Source organism: Equus przewalskii, chromosome 3 (assembly GCF_037783145.1).
Source record: "Equus przewalskii isolate Varuska chromosome 3, EquPr2, whole genome shotgun sequence".
NCBI classification, from domain to species: Eukaryota; Metazoa; Chordata; class Mammalia; order Perissodactyla; family Equidae; genus Equus; species Equus przewalskii.
In genome coordinates, this window is record NC_091833.1 from 17,488,641 (window position 1) to 17,515,752 (window position 27,112).

The 27,112-nt window shown below is 58.5% G+C and overlaps 4 protein-coding genes and 1 long non-coding RNA gene across 33 annotated transcripts; 3 read left to right on the forward strand and 2 right to left on the reverse strand.

Moving 5' to 3' along the window:
* Nucleotides 1–262: 262 nt before the first annotated feature.
* Nucleotides 263–8,142, reverse strand: MATCAP1 (microtubule associated tyrosine carboxypeptidase 1). Of its 19 annotated transcripts, none has more exons than XR_011537975.1 (8): nucleotides 7,631–7,769; nucleotides 5,848–6,041; nucleotides 4,574–5,199; nucleotides 4,348–4,491; nucleotides 3,942–4,074; nucleotides 2,728–3,033; nucleotides 2,402–2,627; nucleotides 263–1,568 (listed from the first exon to the last, which is right to left on the reverse strand). XR_011537975.1 is itself a non-coding variant. In XM_070612155.1 (8 exons), exons 3-8 carry the CDS (start codon nucleotides 5,141–5,143, stop codon nucleotides 1,404–1,406), a joined length of 1,416 nt encoding a protein of 471 aa, XP_070468256.1. In that variant the 5' UTR covers nucleotides 5,144–5,199; nucleotides 5,862–6,045; nucleotides 7,631–8,042; the 3' UTR covers nucleotides 263–1,403. The 19 variants fall into 19 exon arrangements, 11 of the variants coding, with proteins under 11 accessions (XP_070468256.1, XP_070468259.1, XP_070468253.1 ...); XR_011537973.1 differs by having other exon boundaries at nucleotides 5,862–6,045; nucleotides 7,631–7,766; XR_011537971.1 differs by having other exon boundaries at nucleotides 5,848–6,045; nucleotides 7,631–7,766.
* On the forward strand, nucleotides 7,582–9,637 carry LOC139082206 (uncharacterized). Its single transcript, XR_011537979.1, has 3 exons — nucleotides 7,582–8,040; nucleotides 8,519–8,818; nucleotides 8,929–9,637. It is a non-coding gene; the product is annotated as an uncharacterized lncRNA (long non-coding RNA).
* EXOC3L1 (exocyst complex component 3 like 1) lies at nucleotides 8,110–13,464 on the reverse strand. 9 transcript variants are annotated; one of them, XM_070612118.1, is made up of 14 exons: nucleotides 13,240–13,464; nucleotides 12,890–12,949; nucleotides 12,506–12,666; nucleotides 12,205–12,424; nucleotides 11,042–11,654; nucleotides 10,845–10,962; nucleotides 10,584–10,709; nucleotides 10,384–10,484; nucleotides 10,063–10,173; nucleotides 9,188–9,317; nucleotides 8,948–9,070; nucleotides 8,709–8,864; nucleotides 8,493–8,617; nucleotides 8,110–8,395 (listed from the first exon to the last, which is right to left on the reverse strand). In XM_070612118.1, exons 2-14 carry the CDS (start codon nucleotides 12,933–12,935, stop codon nucleotides 8,206–8,208), a joined length of 2,220 nt encoding a protein of 739 aa, XP_070468219.1. In that variant the 5' UTR covers nucleotides 12,936–12,949; nucleotides 13,240–13,464; the 3' UTR covers nucleotides 8,110–8,205. The 9 variants fall into 9 exon arrangements, with proteins under 9 accessions (XP_070468219.1, XP_070468223.1, XP_070468218.1 ...); XM_070612122.1 differs by having other exon boundaries at nucleotides 12,506–12,709; nucleotides 13,240–13,458; XM_070612117.1 differs by having other exon boundaries at nucleotides 12,506–12,681; nucleotides 13,240–13,449.
* Nucleotides 12,703–22,040, forward strand: E2F4 (E2F transcription factor 4). The gene is made up of 11 exons (XM_008509233.2): nucleotides 12,703–12,954; nucleotides 15,358–15,664; nucleotides 16,100–16,209; nucleotides 16,352–16,513; nucleotides 16,836–16,879; nucleotides 17,605–17,666; nucleotides 17,880–18,177; nucleotides 18,670–18,858; nucleotides 20,703–20,750; nucleotides 20,974–21,018; nucleotides 21,118–22,040. The coding sequence occupies exons 2-11, from the start codon at nucleotides 15,431–15,433 to the stop codon at nucleotides 21,231–21,233; spliced, it is 1,308 nt and encodes a 435-aa protein (XP_008507455.2). The 5' UTR covers nucleotides 12,703–12,954; nucleotides 15,358–15,430; the 3' UTR covers nucleotides 21,234–22,040.
* A 160-nt stretch (nucleotides 22,041–22,200) lies between these two features.
* ELMO3 (engulfment and cell motility 3) lies at nucleotides 22,201–26,862 on the forward strand. Of its 3 annotated transcripts, none has more exons than XM_008509244.2 (20): nucleotides 22,201–22,528; nucleotides 22,678–22,718; nucleotides 22,810–22,882; nucleotides 23,078–23,128; nucleotides 23,357–23,526; nucleotides 23,612–23,711; nucleotides 23,815–23,966; nucleotides 24,048–24,126; nucleotides 24,252–24,302; nucleotides 24,391–24,513; nucleotides 24,609–24,740; nucleotides 24,844–24,945; nucleotides 25,048–25,156; nucleotides 25,265–25,401; nucleotides 25,501–25,664; nucleotides 25,771–25,883; nucleotides 25,970–26,074; nucleotides 26,179–26,261; nucleotides 26,348–26,434; nucleotides 26,522–26,862. In XM_008509244.2, the coding sequence occupies exons 1-20, from the start codon at nucleotides 22,451–22,453 to the stop codon at nucleotides 26,732–26,734; spliced, it is 2,163 nt and encodes a 720-aa protein (XP_008507466.1). In that variant the 5' UTR covers nucleotides 22,201–22,450; the 3' UTR covers nucleotides 26,735–26,862. The 3 variants fall into 3 exon arrangements, with proteins under 3 accessions (XP_008507466.1, XP_008507467.1, XP_070468230.1); XM_070612129.1 differs by having other exon boundaries at nucleotides 22,243–22,387; XM_008509245.2 differs by lacking the exon at nucleotides 25,970–26,074 and having other exon boundaries at nucleotides 22,224–22,528.
* The last annotated feature ends 250 nt before the right edge of the window (nucleotides 26,863–27,112 follow it).

The window sequence follows — 27,112 nt, forward strand, 5'->3', positions numbered from 1 at the left end:
ACCCCTGGAGACCCCAGACCTAGGCCCCAGTGGGACAAAGGCCTGACCCCTGGGCCCTACTCCACAGCCCTTTCCCCCTCATGAACCATTTGGGGGCATGTGTCGTCACCAGCTCTACTCCATGGAAGCCCCTGGACCTGGCACAGAGAGCCAGGGAGGGGGGACTTCTCTCCACTTGGGGAGGGCTGGAGCTCACAGCCTTGGGAAGTGAGATTAGAAGAGAGGAAGAGGAAAGGATCTTGGGTAGACAGAGACCACACACTTCATTGTTACTGTTTTAATTGTCCAACTTCTCAGGACTGGGAGTTCAGTGAGGGTTCTAACCCATAACAGGCACACGGATGGCGCTCTATACATAATCATTGACTAAATGAATGAGGACTTTCCAGCTGCGTTTCCGAGTTTTACAGATGGGAAAACTAAGGCCAAGGGTGGGAGAGGGCCTGGGTCAACCTGACACAGCTGAGTCTGAGGTGAAACTGGAAGCAACCATCTCTGCACCTCTCCTGGTCCGTGGGGGCTCAGGGAGGCCTGTCCCTCAGACTCCACTGGATTGTGGCTACCGCCAGGCTATGCCAACCTCTGCCAGAGACCAGCTATGAGAGTGTGGGCAAGGACAAGAATAACAGAGGCCAGTGGAGGGGGTGGGTGGGTGCAGGGCCAGGTGAGCTCTTAGGCTTGACTCACAAAGCCTGAAGGACTGCGTGTGTGTGAGAAATGAGAGTGGGGGTAGGAACAATTGGTCCCTTCCAGAGGAGCCCTGTTCTCTCCATCGACCCTTCAGGAGCTGCTGCCTCCCAGCCCCAGGAAGTAGAGCACATAAATAGGGAATAAATATACAACCAGCGGGAGAAGCAAAAGGCTGGAAAGTAAACCCCAGCCCAGCTGGGTCTCTACTACCAGAACCCTTGCCCCTTGAGTCTGTGTGAAAGCCAGGACCTCAGGCTCAGGCAATCAACCCAGGAGAAAGGAGATCCCCACCAGGACCCAGTGAGAGGTAGACAGCATGAAAGCTGAAGGAGCACCAAGGGACCAGGTGAGGGAAGGGAGAGACTGGAGTACGCAGACACTCAAAGCCATCCCATGCAAGAACAAGTTTCTACTCCCAAACCACCCGCCATCCCCACGCATGCTCAGCTTCCCCCCTGCCCTCAGGCTTCCCCTCTGCTCAACAGAGACCTGGAGGCAGGAGGACAGACTCAGTTTGCCTGATATGCTGCTGCTGGTCCCCAGGCCCCAAAGAGGCTAGCGAGGGACACAAACCCTCTGATGTTGCCATTCCTCCCTCCTGAGCTGTTCCTGCCCTCCCAGTTCCCCAAGAAACACCCAGGCCAGGGAAGCACAGAGCAGCCAGCTTCATGTTCTGGGGGCTGATCTGGAACCCTCTGTCCAGGGCCTCTGCATCAGTCAGGCAGAAGGCGGCCCAGCTCCGCCTCATCCAGCCGGTTGGTGGCCATGATGTGTTCCAGCTGCTGCTGATAGCGTGCCAAGTCCTGCATGAAGTGGGGCACCCGGGTATTGTCCAGCACCCCATGGGGCCGCAGGTGGTCAACATCCTCATAGGACACCTGCAGAGAGGAAGCTGGGCCTCAGGGGTAGGCTGAGTGCCCTGGCTTTCAGGCAGCTGGTCTCAGCTTTCTACCAATGGCTGGTTGCTCTTTGCTCCCGGAACTCCTCCCTCTCCCCTCCTGATTCACTCTCAATCTTATGTACCCAGAGGCTCAGTCCTGCGGTGTCTGCTCCTTCTCTCAACACCTTCTTTTATCATCTATGTGCTAAAACCCAGTTCCTGTCTCCAGCTCAGCTTCTCCCCTCACCTCCAAACCTAGGTATCCAAGTGCCTTCTGAACACCTTCCCTTGGATATCCCTCAGGCACCTCAGACTCCCCATATCCAACAATGGACTCCTGGGAGCCAGCTTATGCCAGCACCCTCCTCACAGTCCCCTAGGTCAGATTCCAGGGAGGGGGCCTGGAATACGTCACCCTCCCACTCCAGGTGGCCACTGAGTTAACGGGATTCCACTCTCTGAAGAGCTTTCCAGTTTGTCTCCCTCCCTCTCCAACTGCATGGCCACTGCTGGGTTAGCCCAGACCACCATCCATTCTGCGGGAGTGATTGGAGGAAACGCTTCCCCCTCTTCCCTCTGCACTCCCTTCCCTAGGCCTCTCCTCTGCTTAGAGCTCCTCTGATTCCTCATTGCTTTGGATGAAGTTCATCTTCCCCGGCCTGGCACAGATAACCAGTGCCAGGGCCTGGGTCCTTAACCATTTCTCCAGGATGCTTCCCCAGGCCTTTCTGACTGCTCCCTTGGCCTGGAACGCTCACCTCCCTTGAGATGTAGTATCTACACACATACTGCGGGCTGGGTCAAGCACCTAATTTTGGCCTCCAGACTCACCTCCACCCACGCCCCCAACCAGAGAGGCTTGGCACCCAGTCTTCAGTACAGCACCAATCAGAGATTCAAAGAATACTGCGGTGAGGGGGAGAGCTGGCTGGGACCTCCGAAGGTCCGTGCCCCCTCACCTTGCCCAGCGAGGTCAGCAGTGGGAAATCAATGGTCTGGCGGTGCCGCAGAATGCGCACGATGCCGTCCAGGTACACCTGGTCCTTGCTGAAGCAGCCTGTGGGCATGGGAGACCAGAAGGCTGTGAGCCCCTAGCCCGAAGCCCCACCCTCACCCCCTGCCCCACATCAGGGCACTCCCCCGGCGCGGGTGCCCACCTGGCAGCGAGGTATCGGTCTGGCCGCGCTTGGCGCGCACGCAGTACTCCCAGCGCACGTCGGCGTCCTGCACGTAGCGCGCCAGGTCCTGGAAGAGCTGGCGGAAGGACATGCGCGCGGCTCGGTGGATGGTGTAGTAGAGCAGCGCAGCGCGCCAGAGGAAGGGCTGCTTCCGGAACAGCACGCTGTGCAGGCTGGCCAGGCCCTCCTCGGTGGGGTTCGCCGGCCGCAGCCCGTACTGCAGGCGGCCCTCGGCGCTGTGCCAGGGCTGCCGCGCGTTGTTCACGCCCCGCAGGTAGTGGGTGCCTGGGGGGCGGGGGGGAGGCGGCGCTGGGCGGAGCATCCAGGGGACCCACCAGCCTGCCCCTGCCCTGCTCCACCCAGCTGGACCTCACGTATCCTCATGGCCCTAAACTCAAGCTCTCACACAAGTTCTTTCCCCGCATCCACTCCCCTTCCCAGAAAAACGCATACTCACCCAACCCCAGGCAGCATGAAGACCCTCCTCAGGTGAACTCACACCCAAGGACCCAGAGGCTCACACGGAGAATCCACACCCGTCCAGGGCTACACACACATACACAACTCTCCCAAACTCACAGTGCCCCCAGCCCCCCGAAGAGGAGCAGGAACTCACACACCACCCCGTCCCCACATCCTGCATGCCTATGTCATTTTGACAGTCATGCTGATGTCCCCAGCAAAAACTCCCTTTTGCCCAGAGCAACAGGATTCTTGATGAGAGACAGACAGGAATTAGTGTCCCATGCTCTCTTTTCCACCCGGGCCTATCCCTCCTAAACCCGGCTCTGTGTGTCCTCAGCCAATTCCATTCATAGGATCTGGCCTTCCAGGCACGCTGGAGGGCCTGCATGTTAGCTGGGCTAGTGAGACCCTCTACGTTCTTCCTCTAGCCTGTCCAGGCCTCAGCAGCCTTGTCCCTACTGTCAAGGGAAGTCAGAGAGGAAGCAGAGGGAGGAAAAGATACCCCAAAGGAGCAAGAGATGAGGGTGAGCCCAGATAGTGGGCAGGCGTGTTCTGGCCTACCTCTGTGAGCCAGAGGGAGGAGGTAGCTGCTCAGAAGGGAAAGGGCCCAGCCTCCAGAGGGAAGGGGGAGAAAGAGAGGGCGTAGGGTTACTGGGACCCTCACTGCCCTCCCCCCATCCCAGCCCCTTCTCATCCTTACCCGCCCACCCGTCTACCCACACCCTGACCTATCTCATGCCGTAGCATGCCCTCCAGCCAATACTGGCGGGCTCCGGTCAGGTTGATGGCCAATGTTGGTCGACTGTTCTCCACCATCATCACTGCCTGGGACAGCAGGTCCTCACTCAGCTGCACCACAACCTGCAGACGGCATCACCCTGAGCCATGGTCACCAGCCCTAGGGCCAGTGTGCAGGTAGACCCACTGATGCCACAGGGCAGCCAGGCCAGACACTTGGCCAGGACACCCACCCTTCACCATCTCTGCTCAGAGCCAGCTCCCACCTCACTGGGGCATGGACAGGGACTTGCCTGGGGTCACTAGCGGGGCAGGTGTGGAGCTGGGCCTGGCACCACCCACTCAGCAGCCTGATATGGGGCTTGAAAAGGGGCCTCACAGGCAGGGCAAGCTCACCTCCCCGACGCAGCCCTCCTTCTGCATGTATTTGCGCACAATGGACCAGATCTGGCACTTGGTCAGCAGCTGGCCCCCAGTCGCAGCCTCAAAGTGTTCATAGGTACCAAACTTCTCCAGGACAGCCTCGATGATGCCAACGGCCTGCACACAGGACCACAGTGGCTGGTCAGGCCAGGCCTCTTGGGTACATGGGGCCGAGGTGAGGTGGGCAGGCTGGACTGACCTGATGGATGAACTGTCCAGAAGCCTCACAGTACTTCTCCAGCACAGCCGTGGGCATGGGCTCCTGGTACTCGAACTGTGGGTTGTAGGTGTAATGGGACTGGAAGAACTTGTCCCGCTCACGGTCCATGTTGGTTGGCCGCAGGGCCACCAACATGCAGGGGCTCCTGCTGGCACCACGGCCTGCATCTTTTCGAGTCTTAGCAATGTGAGGCAGAGAGGCTGCAGACCGCAGGGTGCCCCTACCTGGGTCCTGTCCCCGTCTAGGTGGGGCCCGACCCTGGGTGCTGCCCCCCCGCCGGCCAGTACTATTTACGGTGTAGGTGCTCTCACTGCGACGCATGTGGCCACGGTGGCCCAAGTGCAGCTCTGAGAAGGGCTGCAGCTCAGGCCGGGGCCGCAGGGCTGAGGGGACTGATAGAGCCAGGGGCAAGGCCAGGGACCGAGGCCAGGGGTACAGCAGTCTCCCATCTTGGTCTGAGGGCTTCAGCCTATGTCCCAAGGATGCGGGACTGGCTGGTGGGCTGGGGGGTGCCTGCTCATACACCTGAGCCCCTGAGTCCAGCACCATTCTGTCCTGGGGGTCACATCCAGACGGGTCACTCCAACTCCCCACAATGTCGACTTCTGGGGACACAGAAGGGCATGGGGAGGCATGAGTGGGTGTGGCCTGAGGACCACCAGGCCCTGTGCTCCACATGCCCTTGCTGGGTCCTTGCTGGGCCCAGAGCCTGCCTCCAGGGGTCTGGGTGGCCACCCCCTACCCCCACCCCAGTGTTCATTCCCTCCAGCAGGCTCACCCAAGCAAACTGGACTAGATGGTGGTTACTGGAATCCCCTTAGCCTGTGAGCTCCTGAGAGCAAGGCCTGAGCCCCTACTCATGATTCTAATCCCTATGCTCAGAGCCCACCCAGACTGGGAGCTGGTACAGTGTGGTTGGGCCTCAGCTACCAGGATGATGGGTAAGGGGGCCTCACTACCTTCTACCTGCCTTCTACCTATGGCCTTTTCTCAGTCTCAACCCTTCCCCCGGCCCGGCTCCACCTACCTCCCCCAGCCCATTTGGCCTCAGTCAGTTTGAAAGCCTATGTGCCCCTTGCTTATGCTAGTCCCTCCACCTGGAATGCTCTCTCCTCTCTGGGCCATCTGTTCAAATCCAAATTAGAATCCGCTTTTGGGAAGTAGAGGGAAACTTCAGCAAATCCAAGCGTGGTCTGTCCCCTATCAGAGGCATCTTCCTCATGGTCATCTAAGGCTAGTGAAGGGACACTCACCCTTGACTCTGTACCTGGGCTCAGTCCAGTGAAGCCTCTCCCCAGAGACTGATCGAAGGCTCCAGCTCCTAACTCCCTTGCCTGCTCAGGGACACAATTCCAGCATTTCTCCTCTCTCCTACATCTCCCACATCATCAGTCTCTTCCTCTCTACTGGATTCTTTCCATCAGCATAAGCACATGCTGTTACTTCTCTGTCTTAAAAAAACAAAACAAAACCATCACTTGACCCCACACTCCTCCAGCTCCATTGCATCTCCCTCCAGCTGCTCCTCATTGCAGCACACCTTGAGTCATCTGCACCCTCCAGTTCCTTCTTTCCTGTTCTCTCTCAAATTTCCCTTCAATTAGGCTTTTGTCCCCCACTCTCCATTGAAACTGATCTCACCAAGATCACCAGTGATCTTCATATTGATCAGCAGCACTTGACACAGTTAATCACTTCATCCTAGAAACATGCCCCAAGACATGAACACTTCTATGGAAACTTCTCCATTTATGCTCACTCCCTCGCTGATCTCATCCACTCTCGTGGTTTTAAAATCATCAGCCCAGACTTCTTCCATAACTTCAGACCAGTGTTGCAGGTTCTCAATTGAACATCTTTAATTGAATGTATAGCAAGCATCTCAAACTGCACATGTCCCCTGTCTGGAATGTTTTCCCCACAGAACTTCAGGAGTGGCTGTCTCACTGTCCTCAGATTTCTGCACAAGTATGTTATTAGAGAATCCTCCTTAACACACTCTATAAACTAGTAAACCTCCCCTGCCCCACGTTATTGCTCTGTAGCAGTTATCACCATCTGAAGTACAGTATAGTTAATTGTTAGTTGTTTTCCTCTTTTTAGTGTACACAGCTGTGTCCCCAGAACTCAGAACAGTACCTGACCCAGAGCAGTTGCTTAATAACATGAATGAACCCAGGAGCACTCCTCCATCTCAGAACTGGAATTATTCCTTCCCTTCCCTTTTTTCCATGTAGATCTGATCCCCACCCCCTCCACTCTACCTAGTGATGAGCTTGCTTGAAAAGATTTCAGGCCTCAGGCTTCACTCCCCTCAACTAACGGTGCACTTTTTCTGGACTCCTCACTGGTCTCCAGGCCTCTACCTGGACCCTGCCCTTCATCTCCCCTTCTTTCTTTCTTTAGACCTACCTCTTTGCAATTACTAGAATATGCCTGTCTCTTTCACGTCTCAGGTCTTTCTGCCAAGAATGTCCTCCCAATGTCTCCCTGGAGCAAACACCTAACCATTCTTTAGGGCTCGGTTTAGGCCTCACCTCCTCCAGGAAGCCTTCCGGGTGTCTCAGAGGTTCCAAGTGCCTAGGCGGCTTCTTTACCGCCCTAGGCTGTCACTGTCAAAGCCTAGGTCCGTGTTCCCCTAACATTCCCTGAACTCCCTGAGGGCAAGGACAAGTCTGATTCACCCTCATGTCCCAAGAACCCAGCGCCAGATGCAGAATGAATGAAAGATGGTTGGGGGAGGAGCCCAAACTGAAGGCGGAGTCTGGTGAAAAATGAGAGGGCGTGGCCTGCGCCAATAAGAAACTCCCGGAGAGGATAACGTGGAAGAGGAGCCAGTAGGGACGGGGAGCTCGAGGACGGGCGTGACCTGCAGCCAATAAGTGGCGGGCCAGGGGGCAAAGGGCGTGCCCAATGGGGGGCGGGGCCAGAGGACAATGGAGGGGGGTTCTCTGGTAGATAAGGAGGGGTCGCGTCGCGCGCCTTCCCGGCCTATCGGGGGTGTGGGGGGGTTCCATCCGCGGGCCGCGCCCCAACCTGTTCGCTCCTCTTCTTGCCACCGCCGTTCCCGCTCCTCAACACCGGTCGCCGGCCGCCCAGCCCGGGGGAGCGGACGCTGGTGACGCACGCACTCGGGCGCGCGCACGCTCGCACGGAGGAGCGCGGATTCGCGTCAATCTCCGCGGTGGCGCGCGCCCGAGAACACAGCTGCGGTGGGGCCAGGCAGAGCAGAGGAGGCGGTGTGCGCCACCAGGTCACGCCCCTGGGCTGGGCGTCATCTTAAGCCCGCCTCCTCCATGAGGGTCAGTAGGCTTCCGGGGCTTCGGGGCTCCTCGGTAGTTGGAGTCAGGGCCGAGGAGACAGAAGCTCACTGCCCCGGCGCGTAAGGCGGCGGAAGCCCGGCTACTTGGGAACGCAGCCCGCATACAAGGGTGATGCCGGAATAGGTGGGGAGCAGCCCGCGCTCCAGGATTGGAGCCGGCATACCTTAGGCGCGTCACTGCGCGTAGACCCCCTACACTTAACGGGCACTTTTATTTCATCTCTCCTTCCTCAACACGCACAGTTCAGGCTTAAAGGAGCCAAGACTTTATTCTGCGGACAGCCGGGCGTCAGGCACAGGGCCCCGAGGGGAGGCAGGAAGACGGCGCGGGCGTAGGTGCTGGCACGAGGCTGAAGAGTGCTCGGCGTCCCACGGCGGGCGAGGGCTGTGGGCCAGCCTGCAGGGAGCTCAGTGCGGCCAGGCGCTGCTCTCGGGACACGTCTCCCCGCAGGTCCAAGAGGGCAGAGACGTGATCCTCGCTAGGGGGCACCGTGGAGGCGCATCAGCCCCGCCCTGCCCCTCCAGAGTCCCTCCTCCCTTCCTGCCCCATTCCTCCCTCGCACCCAATCCTCGCACCTCACGTCGGGAAATTGTTGCCGCAGGCCCGCCACCTCGAGGCCAAGCAGCGTGGGGTCGCGGAGGTTTAGCAGCTCCCGCAGGGCGAGCAGCACCGGCGCGCACTGAACACTTTCCTCCAGGCCCTGAGCACATCGGGGTAGGTCTCGCGCCGGCCTTCGGCCCCCACCCAACCACTGAGACTTCCACCCATCTGGTCGCCCAACGAGCTCTCACCAAACCAAGGAAAAGCTCCCGAAGCTGGGCGGCATCGTGCCGCAGGCGCTCGGCCGCCTGGGTCCGCTCGTCGGCACCGCGGCACACTAGGCGACCCTGCATCAGCGCGCGTAAGTACTGCAGCACTACGGTACGCTCCGCCTCGGCCAGTAGCAGCTGCGGGGAGTGCGATCAAATACGTCCAGGACGCCTTTTTCATGGGCGCTTTCCCCCTCCCCAGCCTTTGCCCCCAAACGCACCTGGACCGCGGGATTCCGCACGCGCCAGAAGTCCTGGCAGAAGCGCGCCGTCCGCTCGCACGCATCGTCCAGAACCTCCGAGCTCGACAGCCACTGGCGCGAGGGCAGAGCCTCGAACAGGGGCTGAGGGAGGGGGAACAGAAACGGGGCTGGAGGGACGATCCAGACCCGGCATTCCCCTCAGAGACCCCCATACACTGTATCTCCTCCTCCCGCCCCCATCCGCACCTGAAGCCTCACCTGGAGCTCCACCAGGAGAGCCTCCAACACGAGGCGGCAGATCCTCCTCTGCAACTCGTCCAGCGCTGCCTCCACTGGAGCCATAGCCCCTGAAGCCACCCCGTCGGGCTGCAGGACGGACACGGAGGAGCTGGACCGACCAAAAGTACAGCTTCAGGACCAAGGCCAAGGCCCACATGGCCCTCCGTCGTCTAGCCAATCCGGCGCCACCTAGTGGCAGAAGTGTGTGGCGGGAGGGGGCAAGAAGGGAGGCTCCCCGCGCTTCTGAAGGCCTGGGTCGTGGACTGAGGTTGGGAGTGGGGCTCAGCAAGCTAGAAGGGACACAGCCCAGCCGGACCTGCCTCTAATTCGCAGTGTGACCTTGAGCAAGTCACGTCTTTTGGTTTCTGTTTCGGTAAGGGGAGAGAGTTAATCCCAGGCAAGAGGGAGTAAAAATTATCATTAACTTTTTTGTCCTCTCAGCCCCATTCCAAAGAACATAAGAGGAAGTCAAGAGGAAGGGAATTTTTTTTCGTTGTTCACAACTGTAACCCTAGACATTATCTGGCACAGGTAGGGCCTTGGTAAGTATCCTTGAATGAATGAATAATTGACAGTCTGTGCCAGGCACTGTGGTGAGTACTTCACACCTGTTATCACGTGATTCTCAGAATGTCCCCTTACTACCCATATAATACTGATGAAAAAAGTGAGATTCAGAGAGATTAGGTAACTCGCCTAAGGTCACACAGCTAGTAATTGGTAGAACTAGGATTGGACCCCCAGGGCTACATGAGTCCAATATTCCTAATGGCCTAGTGTGGGCTGGATCCATACCTAATAGATGTTCAGTCAGGGGTTAGTGAAGGTAGGGTTCTGTGGGGGCCTCCTGGTACCTGAGTGCTGATTGGTGGTTGAGGGAAGCCAGTAGATAGGGCACGTAGTGAGGGGCCATTGCTTCCCCCCTGAGGTGGTCTCGGGAGAATCGGATCAGAGCGTCGCTGAAGCTGCAAAGGGCAGAGGTGGCTCCTGTACCTGCTGCCATCCTGGTGCTCCCACAACCCCAGTCTCTGGCACTCCAGCCCCACCTCCAAGATACCCAAGGCCCTGTTTTGGAGGAGCCCTTTCCCACTGGTGTGCCTTATTCACTCAGAGCCCCTTTGGGCCTCCCCGGGAGCAGGGCCAGGGGTTGGATGTGGGTCAGTCCCGTGGCAGACCTCCTCAGGAATGCGCCCAGTTCTGACAATGCCATGCCGTGCACCCGCTGCTGCAGTGATTCACTGACCCGGCTCGCCACACGAATGTTCTCTTCCAGGATCTACAGGCAGGGATGGGCAGCCATCGGCAGAGTCTTAGGCCTGCCCTCCTCCCTTTTCCCTGTGGGGGCTGCCCATCTGCCTCACCACTTCCCATCCACCTGCAGCACAATGGCCGGCATTGGTGAGTGGTAGAAGCCAGATGTATCTGTGTCAGGCTCTTGCTCTCGGCTCCACTCAGCTACCTCCCCATCCAGTGCCTTCTGCAGCCACTGGGCCACACTTGCCTGGGGGAAAGAGTGAGGGGCAGCAGGATATAACGGGGCACTGATACTGCTAGAGACAGGTAGACATGTGACTCGATAGATACAGGCCCACAGCTGGAGGTGGAGCTTCTCTGGATCTGGGCCCCAAATACTCACCTGGACTTTGGCCACAAATGTTGTCTCAAGATGCTCTATGTTCTCCAGGGTCAGCAGGGGCTCCAGCTGAGACACGTCAGCCTCAGGCCCCAACTCCAGGCTCCCCATCATTTCTGGCCTAGAGATGAGTAGCCCACTGTCACACTGAGCCCCCAGCCTCTCATCCACCCACTTCCCATTGCCCCAAGGGGACTGACCCCAGGTACACATGCAGTGCCCAATGCAGCAAGGTGAAGGCGTCAGCAGCTCCAAGCTCAGGCTCTTCCAGGAGTTGCTGCAGGCAGTGGCGCAGGCCACTGTGCAGGGTGTGGGCCCACAGCTGGACCACCTTGTAGTGTGGTGGGCAGCAGGGTGCTATTAGTGCCTCAGCTGCGGCCAACTCGGCTGGTAGAGCCACCCGCAGAGCCTCCAGCCACCCTTCTAGGGCCCCTGGCCCAGGCAGCAGAGGAGTCCCAAAGTGGATCTGCTCCAGGCCCTCCTGTAGTGCCCGTAGACAGCGCTGCCGCCAGTCCCGGGGAGCCTGTTCCAGGGAGGTTGTGCACCCAGCATCGACCTCTGCCACACGAACAGCAGCCACTAGCAGGGCTGGGTCCTCCCGTGCCAGCTTCCCTGCAGCCCCTGCAGCTGCCTCCACAGCCTGGCCCAATGCCTCAGCTAGAGGGCCCAGCCTCTCAAAGATTGGCAACTCCAGGCCCCCCAAAGCTTCCCAAGTCTCCTCTCGCAGCTGCTCCAGCTCCCGAAGGCTCACATATGCCTCCAAGAGCTGCTGGGCGCCGATCAGGGTCTGTGTGTGGGCCACTGCAGCTGGCACTAAGGAGGGAGGAGAGGAGACAGCCTTGGGTCTCAGCCTTCCCACCTGTGTAATGGGTGCAGCAGCAGATGCTGAGGCCCTGGGGCTGGGGTGATGTGTAAAATATTTAATAACCAGTACAGTGGAGCATTGGCCCACCTGAAAGGACCTAGGGAATGTCCTAGAGAGCTAGTGGGCTAAGTATAAACCCTTGAGCTGATGGAACATGATGAAGCCAGGGATCCTGGAGGGAAGACAGGGAGGAACTGGGGGGCCATGCTAGTGGGTATTCACCCACCCTGTTAGGCATATTTCAACATATTGACAATGACGGTGGGCAGAGCCACTTGACTGGGTGTCAGTCCTGACTCAGACATCCCATCTTGGGAACCCCAGAATGAGCTGTCTTGCACGCTACTTCATTGGTCATTTGAAGCCTGAGTGGCTGTCTGGGAGGTTCCTGGCGTGTCCCTCCATGCAATCTCACGCTAATGCCCCTGCCCCTTGATGTGATGGGCATTTGTTGACTAATTGTTGGAGGGCTGAGACCCAGTGCCCCTGCACACTCACCTGCCCGCAGCCGGGGCAGCAGCTGAGACAGAGCCTGAAGTTGCTTGTGCTGGGCAACCCGCTCCCTCAGGGGCTCTAGGGTCTGCGCAGCCTCTGCCATGCCCCGGAGCAACCCGCGGGCCTGGCCCAGGGCCTCACGGGCCCCGTGCACAGCCTCAAGGGCTCGAGCCAGCTGCCACATACCAGTCTTCACGCCCTCCAGGTATGACTGCACCACCGACTGTGAGAGAGAGGCAGCCAGTGAGTCCTGGTCAGTCCTGCAGCCCACTCCCAGCACTCTTGCTCCCTGCCTGATGCCCACCTTGATGCGTGCTTCCAGGGAGCAGGTACGCTGCACCTCACGGCTGCGATATTGGCTCAGCCTGGCCAGCTGCTCCGGCCGGTAGAAGATGCCTGAGGCCCACTTGAGTGCTGCACCTCGGGCCAGCCGTTCCGCCCTCTCCTGCTCCGGCCACTCAGGCCCTGGGCAGGAAGAGCCTGGGCAGCCACGTCAGTTGGGCAGGGCCTGCAGGAAGTGGCCGCCGAACCTGCTCCCCTTCCTACTCCTCGGCCTGTCCCCCAGGGCAGTCTGCTCCCACTCACTACCCTACAGAGCTCCAGCCAGACCTGGCAGGGAGGACCCAACCACACCATTCCCATCTTTCTTGCCACCATCCCTCCCACAGTCCACCCAGAGGGCTCATACCAGGGAGAAGTGCCGGCTGCATTTCGTCCTTGGCTGCTGAGTCCATGGCAGGCCCTGGAGCTGAGGTAGGAATGGGGATGAGGGTCTGGGTTAGAGTGGGCAGAGTAGATGCTCATTTGAGCTGCAGCCTCTGTCTGGGCCCCTCTGAGAATGAGGAGGGAAGTCCTTACCCAGCCCCCTCAGGAAATGAGACGGAGGTGGGTGTATTGGGGAGGCACCTGAGAAGCCCTTGCCTGCTGGGTTTTTCAGTTTTGCCCCAGCAGATGCCAAATGAGGCAGGGTAGGCACAGGCCTCTGCTGGACCCTGTTCCTGCTCTGAGTTACAGAGGACAGCTTGGCGTGGAACTCACCAGGCTTGACTAGTTTTCTCTCCTCCGCAAATAGCCTTGGCCTTGAGGATGGCCAGCTCCCCCAGACCTCATAGCAGAGTTGGACACTCCCTCCACTGGCTCACGAGGCCTGGGTGGCAGCAGAATTCTTCTCCCCAAGGAAGCCTCTGTCCCACCTCCCTGCCCAGGAGCCCTCTCCTCTCTCCAAGGCCCCTCCCTCCCCAAGGCCACATGCAGAAAGGAAGGAAGCTGAGTCTTTGGCGCTTTATTCCCAACAGGAAAGAACATTTGCACTGTGGGATGGGGTGGGGAGGGCTGGGCGCCACTTCCTTGGGGGGAGGGGAGTGTACACCCTGTGATTCTCAAGTCTTGACCAGCCCACCTAGGACCTCTTAGTGCTCAGGACACAGACATACACTCTATGGCCCCAGCCTGGAGTGGAGAGTGGGGTGTGCAAATATGGATGCAGACAACAATATCACAAAATGAAAACTGTTGAAGGGCCTCTGAGAGGAGGGTGTATGCCTCTGCAGAGGAGAGACCACAGGCGGTTGTGAAGAAGGTGTGCGGTGGGGGATGGCAGGAGATGGGTGGAAGAGCTATGAAAGCTGTTTTTATCTCAAGAGTTAAGGGGGCCCATGGAAGGGACTAAATAGTAGTAATAATGCAGTGGAGTCTGGTGCACACTCAAATCCACTCTTCAGGACAAAGGAACTCATTCCCCTAGCTGCCAGGAGTATAGGCTGCTGAGGTCTCATAGCTGAGTCTCTTGGTCAATGTTAGGGCACAAAGGCTGGGTACCCTTGCCTGGACGTGGAATGCCTTGGAAGGGCCACCCCAGTGTCACAGGTCCTAGCAGGGTAGGCTGAGGCCTCCATTATAACTGCATCACAGTTTAATTCCCCTCTTTGCCCCATTCTGCTTGTCTTACTCCCTTGCAAGTGTGGATCCTCAATAAACTTCCTGCAGGCAGATTCCTGTCTCACACTCTGTTTCCCAGAGAACCTGACCTAAAATAAACGGTAATGATTACAATATTAAAAATAACAAAATGAGGGCCCGGCTCTGTGGCCAAGTGATTGAGTTCCCACGCTCTACTTCGATGACCTGAAGTTTTGCAGGCTCAGATCCTGGGCGCGGACATGGCACTGCTCATCAGGCCATGCTTAGGCAGGGTCCCACATAGCACAACCAGAAGGATCTACAACTAGAATACACAACTATGTACTGGGGATCTTTTGGGAGAAGAAGAAGAAGAAAAAAGAAGATTGACAACAGTTGTTAGCTCAGGCGCCAATCTTTTTTTTTTTTTTTAAGACTTTATTTTTTTCCTTTTTCTCCCCAAAGCCCCCCAGTACATAGTTGTATATTCTTCGTTGTGAGTCCTTCTAGCTGTGACATGTGGGACGCTGCCTCAGCGTGGTTTGATGAGCAGTGCCATGTCCGCGCCCAGGATTCGAACCAACGAAACACTGGGCTGCCTGCAGCGGAGTGCGCGAACTTAACCACTCGGCCACGGGGCCAGGCCCGGCGTCAATCTTTAAAAAAAAAAAAAAAAAAAAAAAAAGAGCAAAGATGTTACAAATGAAACCGTAAAAAAAAATAACAAATGATACTAGCAAATACGTAATCTTTCCACACCAGAAACTGTTCTAAGTGCTTTACATATATTTACACATAAGTAAACATGTTTGCATTGGCTGAAAAGTGGTTATAATTCCATGGCTTCTGAGCACTGAGTTATGGAGATGAGAGAAAGATGAGGCTGGGAGCAGGAAGGAGGGTGGGGATGGAGAAAAGTGGACAAGCTAGATGTAGTTAGTGCTTGCTGTTTGGCAGGAAGCCAGGGACAGGAATACGGTGCCCCAAGACGGAGGGGCAGCCTCTACGAGCGGGTTTGGGGAAATACATTGCGTTCATCAGGCAGCACGGTCTCCTCTCCCGAGATGGGGAATGGGGCAGAGTTAGTGGAGTTGGGGCAGGTTGGCCAGCCAGGAAGTTTTCGGTGGATCCCCTTTCTCTACTGCCGGGGCTGCCCACCGACTTCTCCACATCCCTCTGCACCATATCCTGTCTCCTGGGCTCATGAGTTGTTTTCGTCCTCTTCGGCTGTTGGACATTTGCTGATGGTCCCCGAAGTTTTCGGCCCTGCCGGCAGAGAGGAATTGTGCCACGTTCCCTGGGAGGGCGCGGGGCGGAAGCGGAATCGGCGATGCTGGCGCCGGCGGCCGGGAGGCCAGGAACGGAAGCGGAAGTGGCGGCGGAGCCGGCCTGGCCTGGCCTGGCTGCGGGGAGGCGGCGGGCGGGCGCGATGGCGGAGGCCGGGCCACAGGCCCCGCCGCCCCCAGGCACCCCAAGCCGGCACGAGAAGAGCTTGGGACTTCTCACCACCAAGTTCGTGTCGCTTCTGCAGGAGGCCAAGGACGGCGTGCTTGACCTCAAGCTGGTGCGGCCTGGGCTAAGGGGCAACGGGGGGGATGGTGGACCAGGCCTGGGCCGATAGAGGGAACCCCCTGGGGCGGCCCAGCCTAGCCCCAGAGAGCAGGCCGCCATCTGTGTGCTTTCTCACAGGAGGGAGGCCGGCAGCTGTTTCATTCATTCGGCCGAGGCTATTGGGCGTCAGCTATGTGCCAGGCTCGGGGCTGCAGGTGCTCGTCCTCGTGGCCCTCCCCAGCTGGTGTGGGGAGAAGAGCATCAGAACATCAGTTCAGGCTGTGCCAGGCCTCTTCCTGCCCCACGGTCCTGAGTTGCTGTAGTGCCTGGGAGGAGGGTTGGGGCCCAGGCCACCCCCTTTCCAGACCACTCCAGAACAAGTCTCCAGGTAGCTGGGAATACACCTGAGAGTGAGGCTGAGCATCTTCCGCTCTGTTCTGTCTGCCAGGCAGCTGACACCCTAGCTGTGCGCCAGAAGCGGCGGATTTACGACATTACCAACGTGCTGGAAGGTATCGGGCTGATTGAGAAAAAGTCCAAGAATAGCATCCAGTGGAAGTGAGTGGGGGAATCTGGGAGAGCAATGGGATATCCTACCCAGAAGTGTCAGGGGTGTGGGGTGGAGGGTGCAGAAGAGAGCAGGGGCCATGGGACCCCAGCGTTCCTGGCAGCCCCTCTCAGCCCTACTCCCTGGGCTCAGAGGCGTAGGGCCTGGCTGCAATACCCGGGAGATTGCGGACAAGCTGATTGAGCTCAAGGCAGAGATCGAGGAGCTGCAGCAGCGGGAGCAAGAACTGGACCAGCACAAGGTGTGGGTGCAACAGAGCATCCGGAACGTCACAGAGGACGTGCAGAACAGCTGATATCCTCCTGGCAGTCCCTGCTCCCAGGGAGTGGGTGAGGGGCCCTCAAGTCCAGCTAGGTTTGCTCTTTGGTACCCTAGGCCCTATCCCTCTTGGGAGGATGCTCCTGCTGCTGCTGGCCAGGTCCCAGCCTGGGGCTCCCTCCTAAGAGCCCCTCCCCTATCAGTCTTGGTCTGTGATCCCTCCCCATGTAGACCCCAGGGCCCAGGACTTTCTCTGAGGGCTTGTCTATCAGACCTCTGCTAAAAAGCTGGATCTTCTCTGTGGGCTGCCATCTGTCACCATAGGCAGGGCATCAGCCGTTCTCCTTAACCCCCACACCTTGGCCTACGTGACTCATGAGGACATCTGCAGATGCTTTGCTGGTGAGCAGAGCCTGGGTAGGGGGTGATCGGGTGGGACTGGGCTGAGCCACAGCCCTGAGCAGTGGGCTCAGTGCCCAAGGAGAGTTCTGTCTCTTAAGAGGGTTCCTGGGGCCTGCCTAGAGAGGAACTGGGCAGGGTAAGTCCTGGGTTTGAGGGTCGCTGGGACCCTGTGGAGGCCAACCATACTGAGAGGGTGCAAGAATCCTGGGCTGGGTCGTTGGGTCAGCCCCTGTCTGTACTGTCCCTTGGGTTTGGCTTCTCAGGCATGACAGAGGCTTAAGGGGGAGAGTGTGTGTGCACACCTGTGCATGCTTGTATGCAGGGAGCAAGGGTGCCCACTTCCAACCTGCAGTTAGTTTAGTTGCATTGTGGATACAGAAACTGTTCCTTCTCCATCTTGCGTTTCCCAGACTGGTCCTGGGGAAGGGATGTTGGCCTTGGCCAGAACAGCTACACCTAGGGAGCAGCCCCGTCAATTGAGAAGTGAGATGCCCAAGGCCAGCAATCTTTCGCTTCACATGTTTGAACCCAGATTTCCTGGTTCCTGACCTCTGGGCTCTTGGGAAGAGAAAAGGTTTAGTTCTCTGTCCCAGCCACTGTGGAGGCTGGGTAAGGTCTACTGTCCAGCCCCTCAGAGACCATGATCCTTATTCCAAGGGACAGACCCCCTATTCCCGGCTCAGATTGAGCCCATGGGCCCTGACCCATCCTCCTTGTCATTCTAGGAGACACCCTGCTGGCCATCCGGGCCCCGTCGGGCACCAGCCTGGAGGTGCCCATCCCAGAGGTGGGTGCTCAGCCCAGGCAGGCGGGGTTGATTGAGGGCGGGTGCTGGCTGTGGAACCCGATAAGTCCCGGGTGGGGCAGGTAGGGGGAGGCCTGGGGTTTGGGGTTATCTAGGAGAACGGGCAGCCTGGGGTGGGAGAGGATACTGTGGCCCTGGCCCAGGGTCAGGCAGGAGCCAAGCCTGCTTCCACTTCTACCTTTCCCCCACCTCCAGGGCCTCAATGGGCAGAAAAAGTACCAGATTCACCTGAAGAGTATGAGTGGCCCCATTGAGGTGCTGCTGGTGAACAAGGAGGCATGGAGCTCACCACCCGTGGCAGTGCCTGTGCCACCACCTGAAGATCTGCTCCAGAGCCCACCAGCCGTCTCTACCCCTCCACCTCTGCCCAAGCCTGCCCTGGCCCAGCCCCAGGACGCCTCACGCCCAAGCAGTCCCCAAGTGACCACCCCCACCCCTGTCCCCGGCAGCACCGAAGCCCAGGGGGTGGTCGGTCCAGCAGCTGAGATCACAGGTGAGGCACGACGGGCAGCTGGTCATAGGGTGATCTCTGGGGCCCAAGAGACAATACTTCTGTGTTCTGGAATGCCACACTCAGAGTTGAAAAAGACTGTGGGGATTGTCCTTTTCCTGGCTCCCACCTAACTTCCCTTTGGTATGGCATCAAATGAGCCCTTTTAACAGGGAAGCTCTGATTGTGTGAAAGGGCACTAGTGGTGGCAGTTTTTCCCCAGATCCACCTATGTCTCACTTGCCCTAGCAGCTCCTCTTGAAGTGTGGTCATGGCAGCCATGTGGTCCGTGAGTCCCTCTCCTGCAGACCTCATGCTCGTCTCTTTCAGTGACTCATTTCTAGGTTACTTTTTCGGAGGTGACTGACAGTGCCTAACTCTCCTTGGGCCCAGGAACTAGGATTGTAGTCATCCTGGCTGTGGATTCTAGCATGGCCAGGTTCAATATCCCACTTCCTGCCCCCATGTGACTGGGTTCGGGGGATGTGGTTGCAGTGAGTGGTGGCCCCGGAACCGATAGCAAGGACAGTGGTGAGCTCAGCTCACTCCCGCTGGGCCCGACATCACTGGACACCCGGCCACTGCAGTCCTCTGCCCTGCTGGACAGCAGCAGCAGCAGTAGCAGCTCATCTGGACCCAACCCTTCTACCTCCTTTGAGCCCATCAAGGCGGACCCCACAGGTGGTGAGTACTTGTTCCCTTGGGAGCAGGGAGAACTCAGCCTCAACCAGTCCTAGGTCAGAAACAGAATTGGGCCTGGAACCAAGCTCTCCTGTCTCCTCAGCCAGAGCTGGTCAGCCTGAGGGCCAGCCCCCTGCCATCAACCCCTACCTTGATGCCAGAGCTGTGCCAGCCAGGGTGAGGAGCCTGGGGTCCAGCTTAGTGCTGGTGTCCCTTTGCCCCCCTTCCGGGGCTGACAGAATTCATTGGCCCTCTCTCAAGCTCTGCCTGCCACCCTTTGGACTCAGGTCTCAAGAAGGCATAAGCATTCTCTTAGGGAAGAGGCTGTGGTATGGCCCTCAGGCTCTAAAGGTGGGGCAGTGCCTTCCCAGGAGAGGCGATGTCATCTGCCTGGTGTCTCTCTATCCTGCAGCTTGCGTGTTTGCTTCTTCCAGGACGTGTTCTCTTCAGCCCACAAGCACTGCTAAGTCTGTCCTCACTCAATGACACTTCGTCTTCTGTGTTCCCCTCTCTCACCTTCTCTCTGTCTGGACTCCTTGGAAAAGTCACCTCTCCTCCATTCCATATCTTGGTCTCCTAGTCACCCTTCAGGTTGCAGCAGTCAGGACCCCTGCACCCCCCACCAGTGCTGCTCTTGATAAGTTGCCCAACCCTGATTGCCACCTCCAGCAGATTTCTAAGCTGATTTGTTCTGTGCTGTCTTGCTCCATGTTGATGCTTTTTTTCTCCTTTGGCAGTAATGATGCCAGCTCCTGGCTCTTCTCTCTCACTGTCTTCTCCTGATCTCTCCCTGGCACTCCCTTAATCATTGGCGCTTCCCAGATCGCTGTCCCATTCTACATCTGTGGGGGCCCAAGTTCTGGGTAGATGAATCCCCAACTTCGTCTTGCTTACGTCTTTTGCCTGAACTCCATGCATCTGTGTCCACATGCCTTCCCCTGCATATATCATGGGCACTTCATTTCCACGTGTCCTCAACTGAAACTTGCCTTTCCACTTCTCTGCATACCCTTCCATTGGCCCTAGTCACCCAGGCCTGACACCTGGGTGTCACTCCAGTTCCATTTCCTTCTCCGTTCTCTTTCTGCTCCCCACCCCACATCAGGTAAATGAGTTCTGTCTCAGATATCTCCCATCACTGGCCTCACGTAGCCTCAACACTCAAGATCACTGCTAGCCACCTCTATCTTAAATTCTTCAGCCTCCTCGTCTTTATCCCAGCTGATGAGGATCTGTCTGAAACGCAGCCAGACTGTGGCATTTCTCTGTTTACAAAAGTACTTTTAACAGTTCCTTAAGCCGCCTGGATAAAACCAGAGCCCCTACACCTGGCATATGAAGTTCTTTGTGATCCAGCCTCAGAAATCCTCTCCAGCTTCTCTTTCCTCTGTTTCCCAAGTGCGTCCTCCCGGTCAGACCTTTGTAGCAGAGTTGTCACCCTGTAGCATAGTCCCTATTGAAGTGTCTGCCGCCTCCTCTGCCAGGTGACCCAGCCTGTTGTGTGGTCTCTGAGCCTGGCACTGAGCAGGTGCTCAGCAAGTGTGGGGATGGACAGGGCATCCTCCATCAGACAGGGTATGCCTGCTAGGAGGGGTCTGCTGCCCTTCTGAGTTAGAAGGGCTGTATCAGTCACCTGCAAAGGGCTTTTGGTACCCTGGGCTGAGCACTGAGGAATTCGGATCTAGCAGGGGAGACTGACAGACAGTGCCAGCTTGGCCTGGGTCAGGGCCTACATCTCAGCTGTGTGGAGCCCCAGGGTGGGTGGTATAGGATCTGAGGAAAGCAGGGGCTAGAGTGGGACCAGGCTGGATCTCTGTGCCCTTGAGCATGGCTTTCTTGCTTTTTAGTTCTGGAACTCCCCAAAGAGCTGTCAGAAATCTTCGATCCCACACGAGGTAGGGCTATGTTCCTCCCTGGGGCTAGGGTAAGGGGCATAGCCCATTGGGTCTCACGGCTGTTTTCTTGCCCTTCTGAGGACCTGTTGTTGTGCTTGGTACCTAGGCAAAGAGTAAAGTTTCTGATGGGTGGGTGGGTGGGTGGGTGGGCATCGCCTTCATGGGCTTTGGTGGGTAGAGAGGCAGGAGCCAGAAGGTAACTGAGCTTTCCTCCCTTCCCCAGAGTGCATGAGCTCGGAGCTGCTGGAGGAGCTGATGTCCTCAGAAGGTAGGTGGCCCAGGAAGGTGGGGGATGGGTGTGGGCAGGGGGTTGGGTGGCTGCTGGGTTGGGCCTTGGCCAGCGGCCTCAGCCTGGTGCTCTCTGCAGTGTTTGCCCCCCTCCTCCGCCTTTCTCCACCCCCTGGAGACCACGATTACATCTACAACCTGGATGAGAGTGAAGGTGTCTGTGACCTCTTTGATGTGCCTGTTCTCAACCTCTGACTGACAGGAACATGCCCTGTGTGGCTAAGACACAGACTGTCTGACCTAGGGGCTGCCTGGGGACCTCCCCCCACCCCACCCCTACACAGCTTGAGAACCACAGACTCATGGCTTCCCCAGCCTTCCCTCACTGCACAGTTCTGGCCACAACTCCCACTCCTGCACCAGCACCTGTATTGTGCTGGGAGAGCAGGGGAAAAGGGCTCAGCCCCCTCCGCTGTGGAGCCAAAGTGTTTGCCTCTCCTTTTCTGGGGTCTTCCTCCACTTCGTGCCCTCCCAGAGCCCTGGCTCAGCTGCCACCCAGTGGCACAGAACCGAGGACCCACCATCACCTCATCGGGCAGCTTGTCCAGCCCCACTGCCCTGTTCCTGCCAGCCCCTCCCCCTCTCAGGAGGGAAGCTGGGGTGGCACTGGACGCTTCCCAGCACCACCCCTAGCTTCCTTCACTTCTCTCGACCCCCTGACTCTACAGCTCCTCCTGGACCTCTCATGTGTCCCCCTTCTGCAGGGCCCTCAGCCCTGAGAACCTGTAGGTGGTGGTGGGGGTGCTAACAGGAAGGAACAGAGGTCTCTAGCTAGGAATCTGGGCGGGTGAGTCCCTGAGGATTGGCCCAACCTCCCACTATCCCATAGCACCCCCTCTTGTTTATTCATTTACCCTCATTTAGACCTATTTGCAGAGATTTAGAAAGATTTGCAGTAACAAATGGATTCCTATATAAAGATTATTTTTATACTTTTTACAGCAAAAGAAAATTGTAATATTTGTACAGTGTCCAAGTGAATAAAGACCATGCCTAAGGCTCTCTCTGATCTGGTTCTTTCGGGGCCCCTCTCTGGGACTGTGCTGGATTGGTGGTGGGACTGGGTGGGTCACCTTGCTGGAACGGGAGGTGTGTTGGCGCAGGCAGCCTGTCCTCCCCGCCCCAACCTGCCGCACCTTGGGGTAGGGCGGGGCCGCCTCTTGGGGGCGGGGCAGGGCAGGAGCTGTCCTATCCTACTAGCCCCGGGACTCCAACCCGGAACTAGCTTCGGCTCCCTTGGGAAGGCCGCGGCGCCTGGCCGGGAGTGGAAGCCTGGGCCGTGAGTTTGGGCCACGGGGGCCAGGCTGCGGACAGAGGGACGCCCTCCTCTCCCAAGGGGCCCGGGTCAGGTGCGCCCTTGGCGGGAGGTTGCACAGCCTGGAAAGTACAGGGGCCCCTGTCCTGGCTGGACCATGGCTCCTCCGCGGAACGTGGTGAAGATCGCCGTCCAGATGCGTGACGCCATCCCGCAGCTCATCCAGCTGGACCAGGTCACCCGGCCTGTCTGGCCTCCATCCACCCCACCGCCCACCTCTGCGTCGCCCCCTTCCCCTCGGAAGAGCCCATCCCACCCCTTCCCCCGGGATCCTTCTCAACTCCTCCCCATTCCTGGCCCCATGAGCGATCTCTCCACTTGCAGGCAAAGCCCCTGGCCGCTGTGTTGAAGGAGGTGTGCGACGCGTGAGTGCCGGCCTGCCAGGCTAGGGGGTGGGGGAAGGGCAGGAGGGAGGTGGCGCCTCCTACATGCCTACTGAGCCTCCACCGTCCCCAGGTGGAGCCTGGCTCACTCTGAGCGCTATGCCCTGCAGTTTGCTGATGGCCACAGGAGATATATCACTGAGAACGTGAGTCCCATCTCCCACTCAGCCCCCACAGTCCTCTCTCTGACCCCTTCTAACCTGGCCCTGATTTCTCAGACTCATCATCCCACTGACTGGAATGTAATCTTTTACTGACTCCCAGATCCTGATTGACAACCCCAATTAACCAATCCTCAGACTTCTTCTTGACTTCTCTCCCTTTTCTGCTGTCTTCTCCAGAACCGCGCAGAGATCAAGAATGGCAGCATCCTGTGCCTCAGCACTGCCCCAGTAATGCCTTCCCGTCCCCCCGACCCACCCCCCCGGGCCCCACCCTCATTCCCTGCCCCTCTGCTGTGCCTTCTTTGTGCCCGGCTGCGCCTATGCCCTAGGTCTGGAGGCCCCAGCCAAATGCCCGCAGTACTCCACCTAGTGGACACTCAAGTCCCCACACCTAGTTCCCACTCCCTACCTCTATCCGGCCTCCTCACCTCTGCTCCTGCCTCCGTCCGCTGCCAGGACCTTGAGGCTGAGTTGCTGTTGGGTAGGCTGCAGAGCGGGAGTCGTGAAGTGCGCCGAGAAGCCCTGCAACACCTCGTCCTGCTGGCCCCAGACATGACCTTTGCTCAGGAAGTCATCAGCCGTGATGGGCTTCAGAGACTAGGCACCATCATTGAGGATGGGGATGAGTGAGCACCGGGCTGTGGTGGGTGATGGACATGGTGGGGCTGGGGGTCCCGGTCTGGCCCTGCTCAGCCCCAGATGTCCCCCCAGCCTAGGGGAGGTGCTGGCTCTCACACTGAGGACCTTCTTGGAGCTCATGGAGCACGGTGTGGTGTCCTGGGAGACGCTCAGCATCCCCTTTGTTAGGAAGGTGGGTAGGCTTTTCTAGGGGCAGCAGGTGCAGGAAGTGGGGTGGTGTCAGGGTCTGGCCTTCCATGGTGGTGAGGCAGTGACAACCCCTACTCCTCCTACAGGTGGTGAGCTATGTGAACATGAACTTGATGGATGCATCTGTGCAGCCCCTGGCCCTCAGGCTGCTGGAGAGTGTGACCTTGAGCAGCCCTGCCCTGGGCCAGTTGGTCAAGAGCGAGGTGCCACTGAGTAGGCTGCTGGTGCACCTACAGGTGTAAGTGTCTGAGGATGGGGTACAGATGAGGGGAGCAGAGGCAGACCCTAGATGACTGGCTGAGCCCTCTTCTTGCCCCAGGATGAACCAGCAGCTGCAAACCAAGGCCATGGCACTGCTGACAGCCTTGCTGCAGGGGGCCAGCCCTGCTGAACGTAAGGTGAGTGTCCATCTAGTGGCTGGATGGGGACAGCAGCTAGTGGGCACTATGCTCCATCCTGGGCCTACAGGGTAGGTGCTCATGGTGGGGCTAAATCATCTAAGTCCACTTCCCACCCACCTCAGGACATGCTTGACCAGCTGTGGCAGAGAAACCTTCGCCAGTTCATCTACAAGGTAGGAAGGATGGAGCCAGGCCGACCCTTCCCCACCCCCCGTCTCCCAGTGAGCCTACACTCACACCGATGGATTGGCTGTCCTCCAGAACATCATCCATAGTGCAGCACCCCTGGGCGACGAGATGGCTCATCACTTGTACGTACTGCAGTCTCTTACACTGGGGCTGCTGGAGCCACGTATGCGGATGCCACTAGACCCCTATAGCCAGGTGGGTGCCTTGGGGGGGCACAAGGCTGGGGGCAGCTGGAGCTTGGCCTTCAGTCTACAATTTTGACCCGTCCCCACCCAAATAATGACCCCCAGGAGCAGCGGGAGCAGCTGCAGGCCCTGCGCCAGGCTGCCTTTGAGCCGGAGGGGGAGTCCCTGGGCACTGGGCTGAGTGCTGACCGTCGCCGATCCCTCTGTGCCCGCGAATTCCGCAAACTGGGCTTCTCCGTGAGTGACCCCTACCCAGCTCCCCACCCCTGCCTCAAGCTGGGGCTGCTGTTGTTCCAGAGGGCTGGGAGCCTTCCTGAACTGCCTGTCCCCCTTCCCCCAGAACAGCAACCCTGGGCAGGACCTAGAGCGTGTACCCCCCGGCCTGCTGGCCCTGGACAACATGCTCTACTTCTCCAGACATGCACCCAGCGCCTACAGCAGGGTCAGTGATGGGGCAGAGTGAGATACAGCAGAATGCCTGTCCACGCAGGGTCCCCATGGGCTTAGTCATGACTCCCGCCATTCTCTGCTCCCACTACCCCAGTTTGTGTTGGAGAATAGCAGCCGAGAGGACAAGCACGAGTGCCCCTTTGCCCGGAGCAGCATCCAGCTGACCGTCCTGCTGTGTGAGCTGCTCCGAGTCGGGGAGCCCTGTGAGTGGGACTGGGAACAATGTGTCTGGGAACAGGGGACGGAAGGGCAGAGAGGGCCAGGGGCTGCACACACTTTCTCCCTGAGCCCCTCCTGCCCCCCCGCTCCAGGCTCCGAAACAGCCCAGGACTTTTCGCCCATGTTCTTCGGCCAAGACCAGAGCTTCCATGAGCTCTTCTGTGTGAGCATTCAGCTGCTGAATAAGACCTGGAAGGAGATGCGGGCCACACAGGAGGACTTTGACAAGGTAGGGGGGTGGGAACAGGGAGACCTGAGGCAGGGCAAGGGGCTGTTCTGGGTAGGGGCCCAGAGCTCAGGCCCTGAGCTAAGCTTGGGGTGGCCCCAGGTCATGCAAGTGGTGCGGGAGCAGCTGGCCCGCACGCTGGCCCTGAAGCCCAGCTCTCTGGAGCTCTTCCGAACCAAGGTGAACGCGCTCACCTACGGGGAGGTGCTGCGGCTGCGGCAGACTGAGCGGCTGCATCAGGAGGGCACACTGGCCCCTCCCATACTGTGAGTTGGTGGGGATGGGTCCAAGTCCTAGCCCTCACCTCCCCTGCTGCCTCATGGGCCTTGCCCCAGGTCAGTCCTGGTCAGCAAGTCCCCTCCCCCCACCCAGGGAACTACGGGAGAAGCTGAAGCCAGAGCTCATGGGCCTAATCCGCCAGCAGCGTTTGCTCCGCCTGTGCGAGGGGACACTCTTCCGCAAGATCAGCAGCCGGAGGCGCCAGGGTCATTGAGTGGGCAGAGGAGGGCAGAGTGTGGTTGGGTTGGGGTCAGAGCCCCTCTCATCACTCCTTCCTTCTTCCTGCCCACAGACAAGCTGTGGTTTTGCTGCCTATCCCCCAACCATAAGGTGCTGCAGTATGGGGATGTGGAGGAGGGTGCCAGCCCACCTCCCCCTGAGAGCCTGCCTGAGCAGCGTAAGGAGGGCAGGGGCAGGGGTCAGACACCTGCTCTCCCCAGACCGCCCCATGCCCCTGGACCTCCTCAGGCTCCAGTGGTTAGCCCAACCTTCTTCCTGCAGTCCCTGTGGCCGACATCAGGGCACTACTGACAGGCAAGGACTGCCCCCACGTCCGGGAGAAGGGCTCCGGGAAGCAGAACAAGGTGAGTGTGGTGGGGGCTAGGGGCTCCTTCCTGCCTGCCCCTGCCCTGCTGCCTGCTCAGTGCTCCTGGCTCCCTTGCTTCCCCAGGACCTCTATGAGTTAGCTTTCTCAGTCAGCTATGACCGCGAGGAGGAGGAGGCGTACCTCAACTTCATTGCCCCCTCCAAACGGGAGGTGAGTGTCTAGGCAGGCTGAGCCAATTTGGGCAACTGGGCAGGGGAAGAGACGGGCAGGTCCTCATGGAGCTGGCCCTGTCTCCAGTTCCACCTGTGGACAGATGGGCTGAGTGCCCTGCTGGGCAGTCCCATGGGCAGTGAGCAGACACGGCAGGACCTGGAGCAGCTGCTGACCATGGAGACCAAGCTGCGGTTGTTGGAGCTGGAGAACGTGCCCATCCCTGAGAAGCCACCCCCCATCCCCCCACCCCCCACCAACTTCAACTTCTGCTATGACTGCAGCATCGCTGAACCTTGACAGTGAGGTTGGCCAAGGACCACAGCTGCTGTCACTCCAGTGGCCACAGAGGGTGGAGGGTGGAGAAGCTCAGACATCCTGATCAGCAGAGGCTTCAGCAGAAATAAAGTCTGCTTGGCTCTTTGGCATGTGTTGAGTCAGTTCTGAATCTTGTGGGCCAAGCCTGCCTTCAAATTTAGCTGGCAAATGAGATGGGGCATCAGGCCAGAGCCACAGTTTGGGCCTACAAACCTGGGCAGCTACAATTGAGGGGCTGGTATTCTGAAGGAGGTGGTGGTAGGCTGGCCCCGTTGCCCTTCCCAAGATGAATCCTCAGCCTCCCTCAGTGCTGGGCCTGCAGAGAGGGATGGCTTGAGGACTGGGGGCTGCCAGTCAGTT